The sequence below is a fragment of the Clarias gariepinus genome, chromosome 1 (genome assembly GCF_024256425.1).
Source record: "Clarias gariepinus isolate MV-2021 ecotype Netherlands chromosome 1, CGAR_prim_01v2, whole genome shotgun sequence".
Classification (NCBI taxonomy): Eukaryota; Metazoa; Chordata; class Actinopteri; order Siluriformes; family Clariidae; genus Clarias; species Clarias gariepinus.
In genome coordinates, this window is record NC_071100.1 from 8,977,734 (window position 1) to 9,005,348 (window position 27,615).

At 39.9% G+C, this 27,615-nt stretch overlaps 1 protein-coding gene across 1 annotated transcript in view; it reads right to left on the reverse strand.

Moving 5' to 3' along the window:
- The window catches only part of LOC128514393 (low affinity immunoglobulin gamma Fc region receptor II-like), a 105,186-nt gene that overhangs the window by 18,426 nt on the left and 59,145 nt on the right, over positions 1-27,615 (reverse strand). The window contains exon 6 of the mRNA XM_053488265.1: positions 3,535-3,783. Within this exon, the coding sequence (XP_053344240.1) occupies positions 3,535-3,783 (249 nt within the window). The remainder of the gene's footprint in view (positions 1-3,534; positions 3,784-27,615) is intronic.

Here is a 27,615-nt window from a genome sequence, read left to right on the forward strand (position 1 = left end):
AGTCTTATAAAGGCATGTAGTCTTATGTAGTTTTATTATATAGTTTTTGCACATTAATCAGAGTCCTCATCTGTTACATTTTTGAGGACAATAGTTTTTTTTTCAGCCTGTCACGGCGTGCGCCCAAATCAATATCACTTCTCGCTCACTAGTTAGGCGGCCTCCCCTTCAGATATGCGAAGAAGCGGGGCTGCGGAATTAAGCACGAATAGTGAAGAAGAGCTCTCCTTGCTAATGATCCCGGGTTCATCCGCGCTATAAAATTACAGTGGTTGGTTTACAGTGGAAAATTGGTTTACAGTGGATTTTACTACGCGGTGTGAGTGAGACGCGGACACACAACGCGGAAGTGCGGCATGCAAACGGGGCAATTGGAACGCGCCCCAGAGACTTCAAAGAAGAGCCAGCGCGAGCGGACGGAGGCAGGAGCTGCTGTCCGTGGATGGCCGTCGTACTCGTATTTTATAGCGCAGGGTGCAAACCCGGGATTATTGGCATATGTCCAGCTCTGTACCAGCATGTCATGTGGGCATTATAAGACTAAAAAGTGGCAGTGGCAAGTGTAAATCAGCTGTTCTCACCTATACATATTAACCTATACGTTCTCACCTAAAGTGTTTAGGTAAAATTCCACCTATACAAGTGTGACAAATATGCAAAGAAAAAAAATAGGAAGGGGCAAATACTTTTTCATGGCACTTCACGTGTAGTCAGATTGTTCCACTGGGCTGAAACTGTAGCAGGTGGAGTTATAGCACTTTTCAAATCACACTTACTATACACTGATATGAATAACTTTGAATGATGAATGCTACGTTAATATGATCTCGGGCTTGCTCCACATTATAAAAGCAAAGCGCGGAGTTTAGTCCGAGATCAGGGAAGTACGTGATGTGGTGGAAAATAGGCAGTGGCGGTTCTACACTGAATTGCTCCCCGGGTGAGACTCCCTCCTGCCCCCCCCCGTCAGCGCCACTTCTAACCAACCAAACCCCCTCTCTGACGTCTGCTCGGTCTTGTTAATTTGTTTTAAAACCCCCAATTCTGTGAATTCCCCCAGCAGCGAAACCGGTTTGATGACTTCACACCTGTTGTAAAGGTGAGATGGGGGATTACAGTAACTGTGGGTGCGCTTCACCTCGGAGCGCGCTGACGCGTTGTATTCAATGAATAGACTAAAACAAAATCATGTTTGCTTCAGCATTGGAAACAATATTGTATTAGGCTAACTTTATTAAAGATTATACACTTTTGTATTCTTTGTCCACACACGTGGGCAATTTTTAGATATTGATCCTTTCTCGATGCAGCGAATTTTCTGAGCAAATTAATAATAATTTCCATGAATGAAAAGGAGGAAGAAGAAAAGGTTACGTGAAAATAAGAAAAAGCTTTAGAGGTAAATGCTGTGAAATGCTTCAAATGAACAGATTCTGCCTATAACAGGTCAGGGACAGTGAGGCTGGACCCAGCAGCGCACCACATCCCACATCATAATACATGCTGATGATGACCAACACGTCTCCCCTGATCTACCAGAGCCAAGTAAAAAGAATGGCAATCAAACAGAATAAAATTAGTAGCAGCATTAACTTGTGCTAGTTATTATGATGGTGGTCAATATTAATTGAAATAATGTTTCTCAGCATTATTTCGTGTTAATATTGACTACCATAATAATTAAAGAATAAAATGAAAAATATTGTCTTTATAGATTTATATGTTGTTTGTCTTGATGTTCTTTTTTTTGTTTGTTTCTTTGACCCAATATATGTTCAGTGATACTTTAAATAACATGTTTAAATAGCATTGATTTCTGTATTGTGTTATATTTTTATACTAGTAACTGGTGTTAAAAATGTATCTCTACATTAATGAGCCAATGTATTGTGGTGTGGGCTGCTGTGGGCCAGGAAGTCCAGGGCCACTTTTTGGTCCCAGTCCGCCCCTGTAATAACGAATGGAGAAAGCGCAGTCGAAGCCCGGGGATTCTGTGTTCCGCGGGGGCCAGTCGTGAATAGCTGACACTCAGTGACAGCCAATGAAATTGAAGCATTTTTGCCGCTTTTCACGTGGTGTGGCGTTGCTTAAATAATATATGTATAATATCCGTATATCCTATAAAATCGTCCAGACCCTAGTTCGAATCCCGCTCTGGGTGAAAATGTAATAAATGTGAATCCTTTGTTTTACACTTTTTGCTTATGATAATCATTAAATTACAGCAACTGTGAGGTGAGTGCCAATGTGTTTCATAGCTTAAGCAAAAAAAAATTCTCAATTGCAAACATGCATTTAGTACTGAAGCATAACTTGATAATGTAATAGCTATCGTGGTATTTTAGCGAATAGCACCGGAATTTTGAGCACTGGCTGGGAATCGAACCCGGGTCTCCCGCATGACGGGCGAATCACCTACCACTGAGGCACCAGTACCCTTCTGCGTTTAAAGCGCATAAATATAGGCTAACGTAATACATCTTTGTAGTCCTTTTGCACACGCGCGGGTGCGTTACAATAATAATAATAATAATAATAATATAAATTAATAAATTTGGAGAACTACCACTACTAATAATAATAATTCTGAATGAAAATGAAGAATAAATACATATCAGTTTGAGCTTGACACGTTTATGAGCTCTGTCGCTTGCTGTCAATGGGCGCCTAAGAGACATAACATTTTTCGGCTTCAGTAGACACACAATACTTTAGACTGAAACACGACTGCCCCCTACAGGTATTGAAGGGCATTTTCACAGCTTGCCGCGCGCACTCGCGGCAAGTCGTGGGATCCCTTTTCCGAAAACGTGCGTTTTTTAAGGCCAGATCTGTAAGGTCTGAGAGGTAGGGTAATGCAGGTAAGCATCAGACAGACATCCTGCTCCACTTCTCTTTACTGATGCACATATTTTTCATTTTTCAACATCCTCTACTCCACTCTCTCTGGCATAATTTATATGTGAACAAGATTATTTTTAGTTTTGACAAAAGTTAATCTAACATAAGAAAAATATTAAGTCCCAGTGTAGGTCTGTTTATTCAATTCAATTTTATTTGTATAGCGCTTTTAACAATTGACATTGTCACAAAGCAGCTTTACATAATCCAAATAATTATTTAAGTTTGTATGAAATATGAATGTGTATGTATCAAAATAAGATTGTCCCTGACAGTGGCAAGGAAAAATGAGATGGCAGTAGAAGGAAAACTTGAGGGGAACCAGACTCAACAGGGAATTTTACATATAATGGACGGACACAGAACACACTAATATTCTAATAATATATATATATATATATATATATTTTTTTTTTTCCTTGCTAAACTGTGGGTGTATTGTATCTTAATCGGCAATACAAACAGAACAACACAGACACTGGACAGCATGTCATACTTAGTAATTTACAATTATATACAGTACTTACTTTTACATTAGTATAAGTAAACACTACAGGTTATGCTATGCACAGATGTTGTGTTCAACATATTAACTCATAGATTTATTCAAATTAATATTTAATAATTACACACCTTTGACTGAGACCCAGCTTTTCTCTGACTCTTTTTCCCCTGAGTAATTACAGTGGTAGAAACCTTCATCTGACTTTGAGACATTATGGATGATCATCTCTCCTGTAGTCTGTTTCTGGAGAACTGATCCATCTTTATAGAAATCAGCTCGGGGGTTTGAGGGCTTTGTGTTGCGATATAAACAGCGTAGAGTCAGAGGATGTCCCTCAGTCACAGGATGGACCGGACTCTCCAGGATCACATTACCATCTGAAACAAAGGGGAAAAAAAATACAGCACAAAGGATTATAATCTTACATATCATTTTTGCAATATTTTTGTCAAACTGTGTCATTGTTTTAACTGTAGTATCTATGTCAGTATGGACTAGGAGTTGGAGATAAAAATTGGAGTATAACTTCAGCCAATATTGTTTTTTTTTTTTTTGGCTTGTTTGTTTTTCCTCTGCTGTTGCTAGTGGTTATTGAATGCTAGAGACTTTTTCTGAGGCTTTCAGCTGGCCCTAAGAACAGCAAGGGTCAAACCTACACTGTAGGTGTATTAAACCCTGCCCTCGTTCTTCTTTCGGCAGGTAAAGTACACTTTGTGGTACCCAGTGCAATTTGTCCAAGAAAAATTCAACCATGACAGACAGAGAGGATGCCACAAGGTAAATAGATCTTGTCCTCTGTATGACATCTGAGGCAGTAGCCATTTCCACTTTGTTAATTTTCCTTCTACCTTCTCCACCACTTCCTGCCAGTTCTTTTAAACCAAGATAAAGGATTTATATCAAGGATTTCATATCTTCCCTCTTACTGTACAAGTTAGCCCTCCAGGCAGCTGAGAAAGACCAGTAGCTCACTTCCCAGCAAACGCTGGTCGGCTAACAAAAACGCTCTGTGCAAAACCTCTTAACCAGCAGCACACCACACTGTAACACTATACAACAGCTTCAATATAATTATTCACAATTTTTACATAAACAATGGAATAGAAAAGTTAGAAAAAGCACTCACGCAACCGCACTCCAGCAACAGCTCTCATGCAAATGCTCACCACGCCCAATCACTCCCAGCATACACTCAGGCAGAGAGAGAGAGAGAAAGTGAAAGAGAGATTTTTTTTTTTTTTACACACTTTATTTAGAAAATGTAGAAGTAAAATGTGTACTTTTATTCTAATATATTTTTTTCCTAAGATTGTTATTTATTACTGGTTCGAGTTGAGTGTCCGTGTCTTTTACCAACTGCAAAGTGCAGAAGGCACAGGCGTCGTCATCACAGCAGAGCCTGGTAATCTACAACATTGCACATCACTTTGTCTTTATTAGTGGTGTGCAGTTTATTAAGCGTCTTGGAGAATTTGCATTAATACAATAAAGGTATTTGCAATTTTTGTGACTAGTTAGCTATGTTTAGTGTGAGACTTTTCTTTTGCTAGCTTTGCTAAAAGTAGATGGCTGAAGGAAGAAAATATATCATTTCTTCCCAAAACAATTATTGATCTGGTTACTGATGTTGGACTGCTATTATTTTGAACACAACTGTAACACACTTGTCATCTAAAGATATTTTATCCAATTTAACATGAGAAACCACAGTTACACTAATTGGTCTCACAATGTCATTAAATAGATTTTGTTCAAATAGATGTAATCTTTGTAGCTTTTGGTCAGTATGGGTTTTATACAGTCATGAACTGTATCTTTTAGACTTGGGTCGTTAGTGTGCTCCTAAACTGTGATCTCTTTCCAAACAAACTAAAATCCTTGCAACTAAACCACTAACATATTTTGACTATATAACACTTAGTCTATATTAACAGTTTTGCAAAATATGCAGTCTTTGAAATATAATATATGCAGTCTTCCAGCATGGTCAAAGAACACCTAAAGTTACCAGGGAGTACTGTTAGTATTAGAAGACGCTATGTGAAACCAAGCTATCAGCAAGAAGTCCCATTGTTGAAAAGTGTGCTGAAGAGGTTACAGTTCGCCAAAAAACACATTGACTGGCCTAAAAAAGAAATGGCACAATATTTTGTGGACTGATGAAAGCAAGATTGTCCTTTTAAGGTCTAGAGGCCACAGACAGTTTGTCAGGCGACCCTCAAACACTGAATTCAAGCCACAGTACACTGTGAAGACAATGAAGCATGGAGGCACAAGCATCATGATATGGGGATGCTTCTCGTACCATGGTGTTGGGCCTATTTATCACATTTTCTGGGATCATGGGTCAATTTGTGTACATCAGAATACTTAGAGGTCATGTTGCCTTACGCCGAAGAGGAAACGCCCTTGAAGTGGGTGTTTCAACACGACAACGACCCCAATGGGTCCACCAGTAAGCGAGCAGCATCTTGGTTCCAGACGTTATGGAGAGGCCAGCCCAATCCCAAGACCTTAATCCAATAGACAACTTGTGGCCTGACATTAAAAATGCTGTTTCTGAGGCAAAACCAGGAAATGCAGAAAGATTGTGGCATAAAGTACAACTGTCTTGGGCTGGAATACCTGTTCAAAGGTGCCAGAAGTTGGTTGACTCCATGCAGCATAGATGTGAAGCAATTCTCAGAAAGCATGGTTATACAACTAAATATTAGTTCAGAGATGCACAAGAAAGATGAAACTTCAAGCATTTTTGTTTAAATGATAAATTCATCACTTTGTAAATTGTATGATGACACTTTTATTTTTTTGAACAGACTAATATTTGTTTTTCTTCACTTTCTGTAAACTAATAATACATATTTCTTTCATGTTGTGATTCAGAATAGAATGTGCAGGGTGTCCAATGCATTTGTGTGATTTAAATTAAAATATATTATATGGATATGGAGCTTTACTCGCTTTTGTCAACACAATGCTATTATTTTGAGCACCACTGTGTGTAGAGCTGCATTACAGCTTCATTTAGTGTTTTACTGCTCTACTGTAACTGATTCTGCTCATGAGAGAAAATTAACTGTGTTGCTTTATTCAGGTAATATTACAATAACAGAACATTCAAAACTCAGAGATAAGCCAGTTCAGTGTTGAACAGTTCGCCCAGTTGGAAACTCAGAGCTAAATGTTTTGTATTAAACATTTTCTTTTCTCTTTAAAAATAAACACACTAGATGAAGACTCACCATGCACTGTGATGTTGACAGGATTACTGTTTTCTCCAGATTCAGACTCACACCAGTAAACTCCAGTGTAGGATTTCTGAACTTTAATTTTACATGTAGATCCTGTACTTGCTCCCAACCATGAACATTCTTTAACTACTCCATTTTCTGAATATTGTCTTATTCTTGACCCAGTAGAGTTACTCTGGTCCTCACAGCTCAGTGAGAGAGAGTCATTAGTAAAGTGTTGAGTTCTGCTGGGATTGATGATCAGAGAGACTGGAGGAGATTCACCTTAAACACACAACATTATATCTCACATGCTTTTTTTTCTGTTTATATATATATATATAGCCAAAGCTGTTTAAATGTTTGAATTTTATTTACATGTCTATATTCAAAACTTCCAAAGACAGGTGATGTAATTTTTCCTCACCTGTAATCCATAGTGGCTGTGAATTGCTGCAACCTGTCTCTACCTGCGGCCTCTCTCTCACTGCACAACAGTTATAAACTCCTGTGTGTTTAAGAGCAGCGGAACTGAGTGTGTAGGAGCCATGAGATCCTTTGCTGCTGTCTTTATATGTGACATTTTTATCGCTGTAGGGACCCTTTTTGTACCAGCTAAATGTCCAGTCTTTAGAGGAGTCTTTAACCTCACAGTTTAGAGTCACTGAGTCTCCTTCAGTCACCCAGCTCTGTGGAGATACACTCAGTAGTGGTGTCTCTGTTACACAGGAAATACAAAGAAATCACTTATGGCTATATATTTATTTCAAAGACAAAAACCATGCCATATCTCACAAATAACATAAACATCAAGGAATAATAAAAACAAATGAGTTCTTCTTGGCCTCATTATTGGGTGATGTATTTTTAAGCAGGATCACCTGTATTAACTTGTGTGTGTCACACAGAAGAGTTAATCTTTCTGATAAACACTGAACTGTTTTACCATTTTTCATATCTCACCATCCATAGATGATATTTATTTAAAATGTATTTTAAGACTTATTTTAGAATAACAGAAGATGCATCAACAGTTGTGTACAGTATTTATTAAGAGTCCGGACATTATTTCAATGTACGTAAGTTGTTAATAACACTTTGCTTTCAGATCTGACCAGTTAATAAGTTAAAGGTATGACTTTAATGATGCTCATACTCGAGTTCCTTTAAACACAGGTAGCAGTATTTGACTCTATAGTATACAGTTAGATAAGATAAAATAAAATAAATGTATTTATTTATTTTGTTTAATGTTGTTGGTCTCGACACAGTGGTGTAGTAGGTAGTACTGTCGCCTTGCACCTCCAGGGTGCACACAACAAGTATTGCATTTGCCCGTTTTGCCATTTTTTACATTCACAAACTACAGGCAATTTGAGAACCTCAAATAGCTTAACTCTAATGTTGTGTTCATTTGTGGCTCACACTCATAATGTTCCCTGTCACTTTTGACCAGAGAATTTCATTTCATTAAAAATCCACAATAATACAAAAAGCATTATGTGATAAAATATGTATTAGATCTTTTTGATCAACTTTAGCTTTTGTAAACATTACATGTTTGAACTTGTATTTGTCCCGTACATCCTGCAGGCCTTATTTACCTGAGCTTATACCATTTGATTTTTAGGGGAAAAAACATTATAAAGATATTATTTTGACTGTAACGAATACTAACATGAAATTTATTGTACTATTTATTACTTCCTAAAATGTTTACCAATGTCACTTTTTGAAATAAGTTAATTTTTTTAAACTGTGGCACAAAATAAAAACTTTTGTGTTGCCGGGCAAAACTGACCGATATGATTTATTTATTAAAAACAAAAGCCCAAATGTACACAGGAAAAACTTAACTATATTACAAATATAATGCTTGACCCATACACTGTATGAACATAGTTGACATTTTGAGGTAGCCCTGCTGGGGGACCCCACCCCACCAACTTCCCTGATTTTTCTCAGGAACACCATCAGCCAGATTGCCTGTGTACACTTGCATGTTCCAGATATAACATGTCATCACATCACATGCTGCCGATATTTTTATACCATACTTAGATGGTTTGTTTGGCATGTACTGCTTAAATGGGCACTGTCACCTAAAACTGACGAGAGGCTCATCAACAGTGATGTCAGGACCTAGTTTGTAAATGATTGGCAGGTGCTCCACCCACTTCTGCCAAACTTCCCAGCTCATCTCGTTGACTTCGGGCTGCTCTAGTGTTGTGGTCATTAAAGCAAATTACACGTGACAGAATATGGAATGTCTGCAAAGACATTGTAGTGTAAAAATAAATTGCTTGACCAGTGTCCGCATTCTATAAGCTGGATGCAGATCCGTTGTGGGATCTTTAGACAACACACAAAATTAACACACCCCGAGTCAATATTCACCGGGTCCAGCTCTTTCCAGGTGTTTCCATAAACCCTTTACCCCTCGAGGTTTGTCATTTTCATCACAATGGTTACGATGAAGTCTTCAAGGTAAAGTTGAAAATAGGACTTGATATCATCCACTTGGGATATGGCATATCGGGTTAGGGTTAGGTTCCATTTTTTTTTACCAAAAGGAGACTACAACTTCCGCTGGGTCTTCTTTCTTATCCGTAACAGAGTCTTCCTCCTTGGGTTATACTCTGTGTCATCCTCAATCTCTGACACTTCCTCTTTTAAACCCTCCTCACTGTCAAACTGTATTCTTTCCTCCTGAGCACTGTCACTGTCAAATATAATTCTACAGCTTCATGTGCAGTATACCGTGCAGACAATGTTATACAGTAATTATAGTCTTAACTATACTCTAAAATATATAAATGATACTATAACTATACTCTAAACTATATAAATGACCGGTCATTTTTGACCAGCAACTCTATAAGTGTATAAAAGTTCCATAAATTGCACAGATTTTTATTAAAATATTTAAAATGTATTTTGTGTGTTTAAATGCTATGTATGAACAAAGTCATTGAACCTTATGAGTAATGAATACAATTTACTGCATTCTTTTTTGTTGAGAGGAAACATGTAAATCGGTCAGATTTGAACTGTGTAAATTGGTCAGATTCCTTTGGAATGTGGGATACCTGGGGGAAAACCACCAAACCAGAATACCCAGAGTAAGCCCAACAATTATGCACACAGACCTGGGGTGGGAATTGAACCCCGACCCTGGAGGTGCTAATCACCACATCACTGTAACTGCATATTGTACACCAATACATAGCACAAATTTGTTAAAACATACATACATAAAACACATCCTGATTTACACAGGTGCTGCAATGATGAGCAAATTAAAGAAAAACATTCAGCAAGCTCTCCAATATCTGAAGAATATCTCTAAGGAGAGAAGGCACTATTCAAGGTCTGGGAAAAAAAACAGTGAGAAGTCATTAAAGTTGTTTTTAGCTTGAGGTTGCTGCAAAAAAAAAAAAAAAAAAAAACAGTTATTGAAGCTATTTAATGTAAAAAATATTTATGGCCACCATCAGGTAGAAAACAAAACCTGTCTGATCAGCTGTATTTAAGCAAATAGGATCATCCATTTTTATTACTTTGAATAAATCATTTCAAATGATCAACTTAAATAACCATAAAATTTTACGTCATGTTTAAAAGCAGATTTAAAAGCAAAAACTGAAAAAAATCATTGGAATTGGAATAGCATGAAGCACGCTGTCTGCCTTTCTTTTATTCTATCAGTTTGGTAATATAAACACTGCCATGAGCACATTCCACACTTCCCCTCTCCACATGAATTAAATGATATCATATCCATTGTCTGAACTGAGCAAAACAATTACACTCTAATATTTCCTTCGGCCACATTTCATTTCATTCGCTTTCATTATGCTACACAATGTGGTGGCTAACTCATGTGTGAGTCCTTGTGCTTGTATGGAAAAAATAATTAAAATAATTTAGTCCTTCAGTATATTCAGGTAATTCAATTTATTGCTACATACAGTACCGTTGCAAAGTCTCGACCTGACCAATTAAAGCCACACTAAATCATAAGACAATGGGCACTATGTATGATAGGTTCATGACTTCTTACACTTACTACTTCCCTTCTTACCTTGCTCCATTGCTCCATAGTACAATATTTATGTTTCCTGGCAAACTGAAGTATTTTTATATATATTTTTTTTTATAATAATTGTTCCTTTATTAGTTGTTGTTTTTCTTAGCTACACAGTTGTATATTATTTACTCAGAGAATAGTAAATTCAATAAATATATTTATATATTTTTCTTGTTTTTGGTCTTTTGACTGCTCCCATCAAGTCACCACAGCAGACCATCCAATCTGCACTTTAATATGGCACACATTTCCTTCACGGGATGACATTACTTATACAACCTGCACATTTTATCCAGTCTTGTGTCTGGCACTGCATGCAGTGGCTGGGGTTTAGGCTTTGGGTAGGAATTAAACCTGCTTCTATCACAGGCACAGACTTCTGCAAAGCTTTTAAATAAAAAAAATTTAAATGATTTGAAATAGTTTCTAAGGTTACAGAGGTAAACAGTGTGGATTGAAACAACACTTATTTGCAGGGAAACATAAAGATAGATTTTTTTTCTCCTTTATAGTTGTCAGGGATAACCACTAGAGACTCTGCGTTTGCATTCTTTGCATTTTTGTGTTCTTGAACTGCAAATCCCAGAATGCACCTCGGGCAGGTGATGGGAGCGCCCACCTGAACTGAGGTAGTTCAATAGTTTCATTATAAATAGTCGTTTGTTTAGTTGGTCTGGGTTTTGCATCTGTTTAGCTAAGTTAAAAGGTTGTGTTTGACAAAATGCTTCTGCGTCATGCTCTTTTCCTTAAACTCCTGTTTTGTTCTGTTTAGTTAAGTTAAGAGGTTGTGTTTGACAAAATGTTTCTGAGTCATGCTCTTTTCCGTAGCTCTTGTCCTGTTCTGTCAGGCTCTGTTTTGTTAAGCTCCTGTTTAGTTTAGTATGGTGTTGTGTTTTGTCTAAATGTTTCTGCATCACGCTCATTTCCTTAAACTCCTGTTCTGTTTAGCTCTGGTTCTGTTTGTGTTAAGCTTTTGATTAACCATGTTTCTGCGTCATGCTGGTTTCCTAAGTTCCTTTCTTGTTAGTCAGTTGTGTTACTGCTATTTTAGTTTTCTCACAGTTTCTTAGTTTATACCTCCAATGTTTCACGATTTGAGTTTTGAGTTGGTTTGTTTATGTTCCGTTTTCTTTATTTAAATACATTCTAAGTATGCACCTCTGTAATTATGCCTCACCTAAAGCCCACACACAGCCACCATGACAATAGTGTTTTGTTTTAAATTTTACAATGCTATAAATTTTGGATCATCTCCCACGTGTTTTTACAAAGGACATACAGAAAAGCAGTAGCCATGCGATGTGTGATAATGCAAGAGAAGTTCAAAAGGGAAAAAGTATTCCAGAAGGAAATAGTAAAAATAACTGAGTTGAAGTGACTACAAATACAAACACTTAATTTAAATGGACAAATAAATATAAAAAAAAACTATATATAATCACCTTGAAAATGTGGTGCTGGAAGAAGTAAAATCAGCACTAAAACAGAACAGAAACAGAGAACACGATGTAAACATATAGTTGTATAATTAAAAACATATTAGACAACCTGAATTCATCTGTAAGGAAAACAATAAACTGCTCTATATCATGTATCAGTGTAAACCCGCTATAGCCGCGATTCTCAAAGTGTGGCAATGAATGGGAGGGAATTAGTGGAAAATAATAGGAAAGTACCTATTCTAATTCATGCTTTTCTTTATTGACAATAAAGATCGAACACTCGAAACTAAACAATCACATGCAAAGAAATGGATCATTAATACAAGTAAATTAAAATAACATCAGAGAAAAAGTGGAACCATAGTGCAACAATACCGGTTTAACGTCAGCATGTTAATTGCAGAGAAACAATATATAAGGAAACATTCGGTATTATATATGTAATTTCATTTGTTCCAATGTGTATGCTGATGTTTCTGTATTTTTGTTAAAAAATAATACTTCATCAGGCAGTACTAGTCTGGCATTTCTAGTTTCCAGTTTGGCAACAAAGTTGCTTTTTTAACAGGGCAGTGCCGTAATACTCTGATTCCCAATGTAAAGGGACAGAGGGAGGCATGGAGAAAAAGTAATGAAAGAACAAAAGAGAGCTTAGAATTAAGGAGACAATAGACTTAGGAAAGAAATGTAACTCCAAAGAAAAATGTTGATTAGGTTAAGGACAAATAACATACGACTAAAGAGAAGGTTAGAAAGAGGAAATTTGATTTTGAGATAAATATCAGAGTCTCTTAAAAGAGAAGGACCTTTTAAGTTGATATTTATTAATTTCCCTTGTCCTCTTTGTGTTAAGCCTATTGTAAAGATAATATTTTTCTGACCACTCATCATATCACACAAGCATCTCTACACATACATGCACTGGTCTTCTTTGGGCCGTGGTGTCCATTGGGAAAACACAAAATGACACAAGAACAAGTTTCAGATAAGGACAATGTAGTGGTGATTAGTATACAGTTAAAATGTAAATCGCATGCACGAAGATATTTTAATATTATACTGGCAATAATTTCAGAGAAACGTGAACAGGAACGTTCCTTTTTCAATTTAGTTCAATTCAGTTTTATGTATATATTATGGGGTAAGGTAGCTGTCGAAAAAGATGTGCGCGTACTACTAAACATTCTTACATATTAACCAAGTATGTGCAAAAATGTGGTTTTGCAAACTCTCATATATGTCAAATCACACATAAAATATGTAGTGTGTGTTCTTATGTGAGAATACAATTCCAAAAAACCTAAAAATAGTAATATGAAATGCAATTTTACACTTGGGGTTTTTCCATTTTGCATGGCGATCCCCCTGGTTGAATGAGCCCTGATTCCTAGTGAAGTGAAGTCTCTCCTGCTCCGAAGCTGTAAAGGCGGAGGACAGAAGGCTTCAAAACAATAGGATGCATATTGGCAAATGTGTGCGGAGAGGACCAACCCTACGCGTCACACACTTGCTGCTAGGGAATACCTCTTGCTAGTGCAATAGATGAGGCGATTCCCCTGGTTGAATGAGCCCTGATTCCTAGAGGCGAAGTGAGCCCACGTGCCTCATAGGAGCGGGCAATAGCATCTCTCACGCCGCTTGTGGCCCCAAAACATGTAAAAGCTGCTCTGACTTACCCCACTGGCTGATGTGGTGGACGTAAATCTGAAGAGCACGTACTAGACACTAGGACAGAAGGCTTCAAAACCAATAGGGTGCATGTTGGGAATGGAACTTTTGGAAGATAGTTAGTGAGGATGCAGAATGGCCCTGACTAGCCCAGGGGCAAAGTCTAGGCAGGATGGGGAGACTGACAAATCTCCGATCTTTTTAGAGAGGTAACACCATTTAGAAAAACCATCTTGAGAGTCAGAAACCTGAGGCGCTGACTCTAGTGGTTCAACAAGGGGGCACAAGCCCGAGGACAAATTTTTCCTGCAGAAACTCCAACACTGAAACAATTCGTCAGTGTACTGGGTCTACCTGCTTCGTCATGCACCAACTTAGAATAGTCTTAATTACGCTGGCTGGAAGACCAGCTTGACTTAGTTGGTCCTGTTTAGGGACTGCCAAGGCGTCCAGACGCAGGGGCTGAAAGTCAGAGAGTAGTAAAGGGGACATTTGCTGATCTTGCGAGGCAAAGAGGTCCACCTCCGCTACATGAAATTCTCCCAGAATAAGGAGACAGGAACCTGGTGCGCTAGCTATTTAGCGGCGCGAGCACAGTCCGCCCTGGCAATTAATATATGAGACTGCCATAGTGTTGTCCACCCGCAATAGGACATGGTATTCTCAACTGCTGGAGGAAGTGCTTTAGGGCCCGAAATAGAGCCATCATTTTGAGGCAATTGATGTGCCGTGCAAAAAGATGGCCTCTCCAGCTCCCTTGGGGTGGACGGTCATTTAAGACCGCACCCCAGCCCATGAGGGAAGCGTCTGTCGTTAGCATCTGCGACAACAAGACGAACTTAGAGTGGGAGCCAGAGTCAGAAACCGGGGTCTGAACCACATAGGAAGGGTACGAAGCACCTGGCGCGTAGCCCTTATTGGGGATTGGCCCTAGAGTGAAATCCCCTGGTTCTTAGCCACAACTGAAATGCTCTCATGTGCAGAAGGCCCAAAGGTGTCACCGTGGATACAGCTGCCATGAGAGCTAAGATCTCTGAAAGTGATGGTCACTTTCTGGTCTAGCTTGATTTCCTTGACGGTGTTGAGAATGGATTCGACACGAGCGGGAGACAGCTGTGCCCGCTTACGCTCAAATTCCATGTGAAACCCAAAAATGTTGTCCTCTAAACAGGAAAGAGCATGCTTTCATGGCATTGGATCTCAATCCTAAGAAACAAAGATTAGCTAGGACGACATGCTGATGTTGAAGCGCTAGCTACTGAACCTGGGCCAGCCAGTCATGTAATTCAAATACAGATGCTCTGAGGTCGTGAGTTTTGTGTATGTGCGGGTGAGAGAGCTGGACCAAATGGAAGGACCCGATACTGGTATGCTTCGCCCCCGAAAGCGAACCTCAAGAACCTCCTGTGTTGTGGCAATATTTCTATTGATTTATTTTTAGATAGCGGTAAAGCCCGCAAAATAAAAAAAAATTGGACGCAGCCCCCCGTTCCTCTTGGGAACCAAAAAATACCGAATGTAGTAGCCTGACTCTGTGTCTGGTAGGGGAACATGTTACATGGCCCCATTTCCCAACTTCCGTCAGCAGATACGCACTTTCCGGTTTCATGGAAGTGGAGACCACGCCATTGAAACACGGAGGGTGATGTGAGAACTGAATCCTGTAGTTTCTCTGTACAGTGCTTAGTACCCAAGGAGATATACTTGGCAGTAGCTTTCATGCTGCCAGTTTCTCAGAAAGGGGCAAAGTCTTGGCGGCTTGGTTAAACGGGGGGGATGTTAGATGTTCGGCATCCTGAAACATGGCAGGAAAAAAAAAACGAAGAACTAACATTTTATTGGAGACTGGAGTTGCCCGAAACACCAGTGGTGGCGGAGCAAGAACACCAACCTCCTGGGGGTGCCAGGGAGAACACTTCATTCTTTGAAAGGAATTCTGCGTGCCTCTCCCCATTGGGGGGCCACCCCCCCAGTCCTGGGCACATGAACCTCAGGGCTTCTTTGTGAAGACAATATGCCAGTCTGACCTCTTTTGAGGCCCATCTTGTGAGGGGCTTCCCAGCTCAAAAGCACTCTCCTTGTGTGTTTCACACCTCGCAACAGTCAGACCCGGTCGAGACTGGGTGGCCGACAGTCCCGACTCTTAACCACGGCGGATAAGGAATTTCCCGAAGGCTTGTTATATAACTTCGCCTCATGAACCTAGTGGCGACCGAGTTAACGACATCACCAAGTAGGCCGGGAGGCGAGATGGGGCATCGAGGAGGAATACACGATCCTTCTCCTTGATGCCCCTGAGATTCAACCACAAGTGCCTCTCCGCGAAACCATCGCAGCCATAAAACGGCCGAGAGCACGAGCCGTCTGCTTTGTTGCACGAAGAGACAAGTCTGTGGCCCGGCGTAAGTCCAATACGCCCTACCTTGAAGAGCCCTGCCAGTACTCAAGTCTCTCAGCAGGTCAGCCTGGTAGGCGTGCAAAACCGCCATGGTGTGCAATGGAGCACCAACCTGACCTGCTGCCTGAAAAGCTTTTACCTCCAGGGAAGATGAAAAGTCTACACAGCTTGAAAGGAAGTAATAGCTTTTCAGGAAGGATGATGTCCCAGAAGAGAGATAGCCTGGAAGCGTCCCCTCTATCTGGGTGTCATCATATAACCCCGCGCTTTTACCTCAACTATATTTAAATAAATAAATAAGTTGATGGCAGGAAAACACGGGATGAATGCAGCTTACTCCATGAAAGGGTTAACTCATATGGAGATTGCTAAGAAAAGGGGAAAGAGCGTCGTTGAGGCTCTGCCCCTGGCCACCCGACAGAACCTGCCGTCTATGTTTTTATTTATTTTAATTAATTTATTTAATATAAGTGCTTAGAGGCTATTACCATCTCCGCGGAAGCAAGAGAGGATGTTTATCCTTGCCTATTTACAAGAAGCGCCAGGGCGCGCTTGAGAGCGGACAGAGGAATTTCCCGATCCGATGAGAACGCGAAAGAAAGGAGTTTTTAAATCCGTCTCTCACAACTCTGCCGGATGCACGAGTTTAAGCCCCAGGAATGCGCTGCGATTCGAAGCTTCTCAAGGAATGCAAGGCGCGCGCGTAGCACTTAATCAAAGCAGTAAAGTGTAGAGATCGCCCTCCGATATGGATTATAACCACGCAGGGACATCTCGTTTAAAACTCTGCCATTATCGGTGAGTTAAACACTTATTTTGCTGGTTAGACACAACACGCTCACAACTAGGTGAAGCCAAGAATCTGAGGAATGTTTCCGGTTCACTCCTATTTATAACCTGCAGGTGCGTCTTATCAGATGACGTCACCCACCGAGGTTATAAAAGCAAAAAATTTGGTGTGTTTGATACACACATGCTTCACAACCGGCAACATGACAAGATGGTTCCCATAGCGTTTTCACGCAGCATCGAGTGTAGCCTTTGAAAGGGAACAGTCATTTCTCATAATAATCATGCAATCACTTACATGCTCTTACACCAAATTTAAATTTTATTTGTCACATACACAGTCATACACAGTACGATATGCAGTGAAATGCTTGTACGACCGCCAGTGACCTTAAAAAAGAAAACTATATATAAGGAATAAGTATTAATAAAAAGAAATACGAAAGAAAACAGCCAACAAAGCCAATTTCTCATTTTTTCAAATTCAGACTAATAGTCTGAGAAAAAACACAAGCAAATCACTGAGCCCCAGTGTCTTACTGATAAGGCAGCTATGATAAATAACTTTAACTCTGAAGTCAAATCATACTGTACCACCGTTCACTCAATACACAGGTGTATTGCAGCAAGGCATACTGGAACAATGCTCTCTTACTTTTTCTCTCCAAGTGAAGAGAAAGAATACTTAATAGTTGTAATTATCAGCCATTTACAGCTGTGTGAAAGCATCAGTCCAAAGCAAATGAAGGGATAATATTTGGAACAGACATAGTGCTGAACAGATCAACAATCTAATACAAAAAATTTACATTAAAATGCATTTACAGACTGCAGCAAAGTTACACATCAGCTGGACTATTAAAAAGTGAGTGAGAGGAGTGACAGGGTATTATACCAAAGAGGGAAATACGTGTGAATATTTGCAGTGCCATTAAAATACAAGCATTGTGTTTAATCATGAGGCACTATTTATATTTATAAGAACACTCAAATGCTAACAAACGTGTTTAACAGGAAATGACATGTAGAGAGAGGGAAAAACAGAGAGAGATTCACAATCATACACACTTGATTTTTTTTCCCCACTTATTTTCTAAGTAGTAGTAGTAGTAGTATTGCTGTTGTTATAATACACTCTAAAAACTGCTGGGTTAAAAAAACAACCCAACCATAAACCAGCCGCTGGGTCACTATTGGACAGAACACGCGCTGGGTTGTTTTGACCCAAGTGCTGAGTTGTACCATTTAACCCAGAATTCTAGGTTGTTCATTTGACCCAACCAGTGGATAAAACTGACACTCTGGCTGGGTTAAATGTTAAAGTGCTGAGTTATTTTATTTGTTCCAACCAGTCTGTAAATTTAACTCTTGCTGGGTTGACACATTCCATTTGATTAAGTTAATTATCAAATGTTTAAAAACCATTTTGTTTTTTAAAAAATCCCGAAATGTACACAACTTCACATAATGTAAATAGATTGTCACAGAATAAGAAAATGCGAATAACTTAATTTTGACAAAATTATTAGACAAAACCATATAATCCCAAGGTGACAATTTGTTAAATATAAAAAAGGAACCATAAAACCAGGAGGGCCCTGTAAATCTGATTTGAATTACATTTATTGTTAGGCATTTAATACAATATTTACATGTAAAAGTTTTCGATACAAATCTTATTATGCCAACATTACATCAAACAAACCCCATCTTAATATTTTATTAGTTATTTGACTATAAGCTTAACTACTAGTATTTCAATTACTTTCAAAATGACATTAAGAACAAGGAAAATAAAACTTTTTAAATATTAGTAATTAAATGTGAGCTAAAAAACCTGTTATCCTCAAAAAATAAACAGATGAGGAATCATGTCCATCAATCTGATCTATAGTATGCTGGAAAAAATTGTGCTTTGTGTTTTTTTTATTATTATTATTATTATTATTATTATTATTGTTATTATTATTATTATTATTAGTAGTAGTAGTAGTAGTAGTAGTAGTAGTAGTAGCCTGATTGAACTATTCAATGTTTCTCTGTCCTGTGTGTAAATATTTTATTGCCTTCAGGCCATCATAGTTGGGGGGAGTGGGACTGACTATTTAGGTCCCCAGTGATTGGAGGGACCCTGTAGTTCTGGAATAAAATATGAGAGATCTAAATCAATAAAGGTTATATAGAACGCTTATATAGGGCACAAATATATATAGAGAGCGCTTATATAGGGCACAAAGTTCTATATTAAGCCACTGCTGCCCTATGTGAAGCTGGAGAGCCTATTTAACTTTTTTATTTAGTTGAATATTTCAAATGTCAGTTTTTCAAATTGGAATAAATACAGTCATAGAATCTGTTATTTAATTTAAACACTGCAATCCTAGAATATACAGAACCTGAGCCATGCAGCGTGATGTGTATGGCTAGTGTTAGACATATGGCTGCGTATGTGAAATGGGTTGATGTGTGTGTGTGTTGAGCAAAACCAGTACCATTATTTTAAAAAATTCACTTTAAGCCTTTTTGAAAAGTTGACAGCTCTGAAGAAGAGTTTTTATTTTTTTTATTTTTTTTTTTAACATAAACACCTCTGTGGTCATCCACAATTTTCTAGTTGGGATGTGTGGTGAGGATCTTGGAGACAGTGATAGCAATGCATTTTCTGATGTAGCTGGTCACTGATGCTCTGTACTTCTCCAAGTTGGGGATGTTTCCATTGGTAACAGGTTTCCTGAACATGTGCCAGTCTGTGGCATGATAGCTCATGCTGGCCAGGTTTTTACTTGCTTCCAGAGCAGTTTGGAGCATCAGGGATGTAAAATTTAGGGAACACTGATGTAAGATTTGATCCATATGAACTTACAATCCACTAATATGATCCACAGAGCTGTATGGAGCAAAATGAGGCAAACCATTCTGGCTGAATGGGAGCACCTTGAACACTATTGTTGAGCTATGTCTTAATGAAAATTTAGACATAGTAGTACTCATGATGAGTAGTCCACTGTGTCAGGTGTTGGGTGTAGTCCAGTATACAGTGGGGCAAAAAAGTACTCAGTGTCACCTACTTATAACGCGGTTCGGGGGTCATTTGACCGCCTGTTGTTTTGAATGGGAAGCTGTTGCTAACACACAATAATCGCTAGATGGCACCTTTACCCAAAAGAAATAGTTTAGGTCCAAGATAAACTTGCACTTGGCCAATGCGCTACTAATTCTTGCGTTGATAATCAGCGGTATTTCCTATTTACATTCAACTGAGAAAACCTACAGCAGAGTCTCTAAGGGGAGTCAACAAGTCTCTACTTATAAGATAAATAATTTTATAACGTGTTGATAAAATTCATTAGTTCGTTCATTCTATTTGAAGCTTCTGAACTGTCTGGTGTTTTTTTTAGTGTGACAGTGCTTTAGATGGAGCAGATCTATGCTAAAACAATGTAATGACCCCTTCTGAGTATATAAAGCTTTATTATTGGGTTTGAATAAATCACATCTACCACAGCAGACCACGCGCCTATTTGGGAATGTGGAAATGTGGAAGTGATGTGTGACCTCTCAATGAGAACTAAACCAAATATTTTGGTACCTTCACTTGGTGTAACATCTGCATAGTGACACTAAACAGCTGAACAACACTTTTTCCTTTATCTCTGAGAAAAAAAGCTGTATTTTGTTTGTTTATATTTAGAATGTTTATAACAGAACAAGAACATAACAGTTTGGTCTGTGCAGTTAGTGTCCTTGTAGAGAATAAATAACACATTCCAATCCATGATGCAGTAACTCGGCTGCACGCCGGCTCGGGCGGCTGATCATCGCCGGAGAGCCTGGAGGACTGCACGGGGAGAATGTTCGAAGACGAGGGTTCTACGTCGCCACGGCGCCGGCGTTAGCGTGTAGTTTCCCACTCGGACTGCTACCGGAAGTTCCGCCCCCCCCGGGTGTGTGCTACTAACCTGTCCGGCTGTGGTTTGGGTCTTAGCAACCTGGCTAGCCCAAAGTTACCACGCAGAGTTCTGTTAGCCAAATTCAGCACCGCACCACATCTCTCCAAAATGTCCAACCCCAAAAGGCAGTCCTCCTCGACATTCCCCACAAAGAACTCATGTGAATAAGTTCGGTTACCTATTCGGACTCGCACCGTACGACACGCCTGTACCTTCACATATCCCCCAGTAACGGTGTGGATGTTGAAGGCGGGATCAGGCAGTCTGCAAACGCGCTTGCTTTGCCCCAGTAATCCACAGCGCAGCAGCAAAACAGTGGTGTCAACGAGCACGCGTAGTAAGACACCGTCCAGCACACAGTTCACATAAATCCCAGCGCGATGTCCTACACGTCCCGAACGGAAGTTGAATCCACCAGTTGGGGGAGCAAGAATGGTTGTGGGAGGCGGCTTGCCCTTAGCGCACCCCGGCGCTAGTTTAGTGGCTGCTGGAGTACGCTGTCCTTCAGGCCTGAGGATGTTGCAACGGTAGTCTCAAGGTCCTGTGCCTCGGCATCGCCGCAAAACCTGTGAGACTTGCTCGTTGCCTAGCCGCGTTTTCGATCGGGCAAGAGCTATGGCAATTTCGGCGCATGCCATTCGTCCTCTGTAACGCTCCAGCTACTTTTGAACGGCTGATGGAGAAGGTGCTGGCCGACATTCCTCGCAGCTATTGTGTGGTCTACTTGGACGATCTATTGGTGCACGGAAAAGAGTTTGATGGCGCGTTAGCTAATCTACAAAGAGTTTTTCTGGCTATCCGGCGAGCAAACTTGCGGCTTAACCCTACAAAGTGCCAGCTGTTGCGGCAAGAGACCGTGTTTCTGGGCCATGTAATAGGTGCAAAAGGGATCGCTACTGATCCAGCCAAAATTGCTGCGGTAAATAATTGGCCCGAACCGATAAACGTGTCGCAGCTCCACACCATTCTCGGGTTAGACCAGATTATACCGCAGTCGCTCACCTGGGACTAGAGGTTAAAGCTCTCCACCCGCAGTTTAACCGACTAGTGTTGCGGGAAGGGTTACTCCACCGCCACTGGGAACGGCCGTGTGGCGCTGGCGAACATTTTCAGCTGCTGGTGCCGCGGACTCTGCAGGCACGTGTGTTAGGGATGGTTCATGGGCATGCAGGTGCGGGACACTTCTAACTAAAACTCTGCGGCGTTTGCGCGCTCGCTTCTACTGGCCAGGCTGTCATACTGATAGCGAACTCTTTGTTTACAGATGCGACGTCTGCACGGGGCCCTACCCAGCGCTCGCGAGCACCCCTGCAAGACTTTCGGGTGGGGACACCTATGGAGCGTATGGGCGTGAACATTCTCAGGCCGTTTCCCATTTCCGATCGCGGGAACCGGTATGTGCTGGTGGCCATGGACTATTTCACCAAGTGGCCGGAGGCTTTTGCTGTTCCTGACCAGAGCGCTTCCACCACGGCTCGAGTGCTGGTGGATGGGGTGTTCAGTCGATTCGGCGCTCTGGAGCAGTTACATAGCGATCAGGGGCGTAACTTTGAGGCAGAGGTGTTTGCGGCGGTGTGTGAGCGCCCCGGGGTAAAAAAGACCCGCATTACGCCCCTTCATCCGCAAAGTTACGGCCTCGTGGAACATTTTAATCGGACGCTCACCACCCAACTCACCGTGCTTACCAGGGACCAGCAGAAGGATTGGGACAAACATTTGCCTCTCATGCTTTGGGCATATCGCACAGCAGTGCAGGAGTCCTTACAGCTGACGCCAGCTGCGTTAATGTTCGGCCGCGAGTTGCACACTCCCGTGTACCTTGTGTTCGGGCCACCTCCACAATTGGATTTACCCACGAAGCCTGGGTTGGATTATTTTTGTTCTTTAAAAGACAAACTGCTCTGTGGTCACGAGTTGGCACGTAAACACTTGGCGGACACCGGTGTTAAGCAGCGCCGTGTGTATGATACTCACAGCGGGGGCGAGACTTTGCTACTGGGGAGCAGGTTTGGGTGTATTCCCCCGAAAGGAAAAGGAGGCTCTCGCCTAAGCTTATGTCTTACTGGGTGGGCCCCTGCATGGTAATTGCCCAGCTCTCCGATGTAGTCTAGCAGGTGCGGTTGGCCCGTCTCGCTCCCTATCTGCCCGATGCCAGTGAAACATCGAACTGTGTGGAGGCCGGCCTCAGGGAGAGGGTTGCGCCCCTCCTTCCCCCGCAAAAAGACTCCGGTGTTCACAACGCAAGCACCGACCACCGTCACGCCTCCAAGACTAAGTTCGCCATGGTGACGGGGGACGGTCACAGCTCGGGTGGGGGCAGTGTGCGTGGGCGGGGTTTTCGACTGGCAACCATCATGCTTTGCGGGAGGGGTTGTTGTGTGTTCACCCTGTTGGGGAAAGGTGTTTGGGTTAGTGGCTTCAGCCAGGTTGTGTTTTAGGTGTGTGTTCTATTTAATGTTGATGCTGCTGAGGCTAAATCGAATGTGCTGTTCATGCTATCTAGTGCTGTGCTTAATAAAGTACTCCCAGCCATTTGCATTGGGCAGCAAGGAAGCTCATTCGTCCCTCCAAGTTCCTTATATATATATAAATATATATATATATAAATATATATAAATATATATATATATATATATATATATATATATATATATATGTGAGTGTGTATATATATATATATATATATATATGTGAGTGTGTAGATATATATATATATGGTCGCGATGGCGCCAGAGCTTGTGCCCAATCATTGTTCCTTACTATCATTGCAACTATTATTATTATTATTATTGTTTTTATTATTATTTTTTTTTTACTTTAATGTTCAGGTAATGCTTAAATGTAAACAATGTTGGTTGATTTTGGTTGATTAAATCATGAATAAATCTTGAAGGCCTTTTGAGGTTGTTTATCTATAATAGATTCAAATTACTTAAACCACATTTACACCTGCTTATGTTCCTTGCAGCTGAACTCACACTATTTTTTTAAAAAGTAAACAAAAAACACACCCAAGAGCATATCGCTGCTCTCAGGCCTCTGCCCAGGTAATTTATCAGCAAATAATAATTATTAGTGTGGCATCAGTATATGGTGTGTGGTATAAGTGTGCGTTAGAATAAGTTTACTGTACTTATATGTTTTCATTTACAGACCATCACAGTAACAAAAATGGAAATGTGTATAATTTTTTTTCAGTAAGCCTAATAAATGCTAACAGGATTTGTTGTAGCTTTTTTTGCGCAGGAATGCCACTAGAGTTGCAAAACTGCAGCTGAAGATATTTCAGTTAGTCAGAACCATGACTTTCAAAAACGTAAAAAACGTAAAAGTAAAAAACACATTCCAACTATTTTCTTTTAGCAAATCAAATAATCATGAGAGGATGATACTGAGCAGCAGATGACAGCAGGACACAGAAGATCAGGTACAGAATTCAACAATACAGACTCATTTACACTCATTAGATTATTTAAACCCTGTGTTTTACATTCACTCTACTTGTACTCTTACCTGTTGAACTATCATAGTTACTGAGAGTAGTTACACATCAAACTAAACCCTTCTCATAACAGATATGGATCCACTGATCCACCTGAGCAGTCATGCTGAAGTACACACAATGTCCTAATCACACAATAAGCTCATCACTCAGGACATTCAGACTACAGATGAACAACTTTATACCCAACACTTACTCTAATATAGATGCCAAGAGAACATTTACTCACACAGCATCACAGGGAGAGGACTGAGCTCCATCCTGTCACTTTTAAGACTGACTGCCAGAGCAGTGGTTTGTGTTAAAGGCTTACCACTAACTGTTTTTTCACAGAGAGAGAGAGAGTGCTTAAACTTCCTCTTTTGTAAACAGTTGATGCTGTTCCTTCCCCTTCCGAGGAAAAAACAGTTCCTGTTTGAAGTCGAGTGATGTTGTGCTGGTTATCAGCACTGGTGTGATGAGGGCACAACAACACATCCTTGAGTGTGATATTACTCTTATACAACAGTTCCACAAACACCTTTTACAGATTATGATTTGTTCATTAAACAAGTTATTTTGCTTCGCCAATACATATCATTTCATGCGTGGAAAAATAATGACCTGTGACTGGCAGAGCTGGTGACCAAAAGTTAGCCACCAACCGTTAGTGTTAAGTGTTTTAAATTCATACCATGTAGCCAAAAAGTAAGGAGAATAAAACTTAAATATGGTGTACAGTCCTTTAAATCTCTTAACTTTCTCTTCACAGCATATTTCCACTTATTTTTCTTTTAGAATATCAGCTTTATTAACTTCTGGGGGCTGGGGTTATAGAAGGATTTGGGATTCAGACTTTTGCCAGATGCTAGTTATCTGTCTACTTCAGCTTTGGCATTAACACATTGGACAATTTGAAATAACTTAAAAGCAATTATCATGTACACAACGTTTTGTTTAAAATGACATTATGTTATTGGCGTGTTTTCTTGCTAAAATGCATCTGTGCCTGGTTTTTAATGTGTATTGTTATCAGGTAACTGCTCTTTTCTCAGTAGACACAGTACCTTTACCCATACTGACCAACAGTTAATGTAATTAATGATTATATAGTACCTGGGACATAGAGTGATACATATTAAAAGTCCCAGACAGTTATTGTCTATTATCTCCACTTCCGGAATGCCACTCATCTGTTGCAGACTACAACCATAACCAAAACCAAGGACTACAACACTCAACATGTACAGATGTGGCCATTAAGAATGCACGTTTTTTTATTCCCATGAGATGCCACAATTCGGCGTGTGGCGTGCCGCGACTTGCTGCAAGCAACATTTGGAATTTAAATAAATGTGTTGTGATGCACTGAAAATCTGCCAGATAGCGTATGGAAGGACTTTATCTAAAAGCCAGACCAAGTACAACAAAGAATTGTGTATAATTAGTTAGCCTAAAACAATATTGTTTCCTTTGCTGAAGCAAACATGAATTTTATTTAGTTTTACAATAGATCTTTTATAATGAATGTGTGTATATGTGCTTTATATTATTTTCATAATGATGAAATGAGATACCCAAATTTGTGCTTTAAAATTCATAGTAAGTGTCACGAACTAGGTGGTATACATGCTGATGATGTTGCCGTGGGCTTAAAAGGCAGGCATAGGTGCAGAGGGGATGATGTGAAATAGATGGGACGGGACTCGAGATGGGACTAGAGACAGGACAGGACTCGAGACGAGACGGGACTAGAAATGAGACAGGACTCGAGACAAGACGGGACTAGAAACAGGACTTGGGACAAGACAGGACTTGGGACAAGAAGGGACTAGAGACAGGACAGGAAATGCATTTCACTGCATATCGTACTGTGTATGACGGTGTACGTGACAAATAAAATTTTAATTTGAATTTGAAAATGGGAAACCCAAACACACAGGAACGCCAAACGCACAGGGAGCTATATAAACACAAGAAACACACCAAACAGTAATTATATTAAACTTGAGACAAACACCACACTTCACAAGACCGAGTCAGCTCCACATACAAAGAAACACACTTAACATTAACTTGACCAAAACTAGAGCCTTTTAGCATACACACGTTACAAAACATAACTTAACAAAACTTAAACCAAAATACAAATTAAACTTAACAAAACAAAATGCCCACATGAATATGACAGTAAACAAACAATACTCGACTCAGTTTCCCAGAATGACTAGCTATTTATAGGAGATCTAATGAGCTACCTCGGTTCTGGCAAGCACCCGCATCACCTGACAGAGGTGCCTTCTGGGAAACTGAGTCTGCAAACTAAAACTACAAAAACAAAACATTGCCCTCTAGTGGCGAACCCTTACAGTAAGTTTCTTATATAGTTTTTGTCATGTCTTAACAGGGAGAAAATATTGAAAGACATGGCAATACCTTGGTTTAAATATTCTTGAAATTAATTTAATTTCCTGATAGTAGGCTAATCTAATAGTCTAATAGTGTAAACTATGCAAATGTCCTGATTTGCGAATATGCCAACATATTTAAAACGTAAAAATGTGTTGACATCATCAGAAGACATATATATATATACATACATATATACATACATACATACACACACTACCGTACAAAAGTTTGGGGTCACTTGCAAATTTCTTTGTTTTTGTTTAGTGTTTTATTTCCACATTTTACATCAATACTGGGGATTTCAAAACTATAAAATAACACATATGGAACTAGGTAATTACGTAACAACAACAAAAACAACAGTTAGTTTTTATTTTAAGACACAGAGGTCAGCCTTTCTGTAATAGTTCTTGCAAGAACAGTATTGTCTAGTGCATTTGCAAAATCCATCAAGCAGCATGATTAAACTGCCTCTCATGAAGACCATCCCAGGAGGGCGAGACCAAAACCTACCTCTGCCACAGACGAGAAGTTAATTTAGAGTTATCAGCCTGAAACATGACCAATTAACAGCACGTCAGATTAGAACCATTATGAAGTCTTTACAGAGCATAAGTAGTAGACACATCTCAGCTTTAACTGTTCAAGAAGATTAACATTTTTTGCCTGCCTTCAGCATTCCTTTACAATGTACAGTAGCAAGAAATACAAATTAGAAACGTTCATGGAGTTAGAAAGTGACCCCAAAC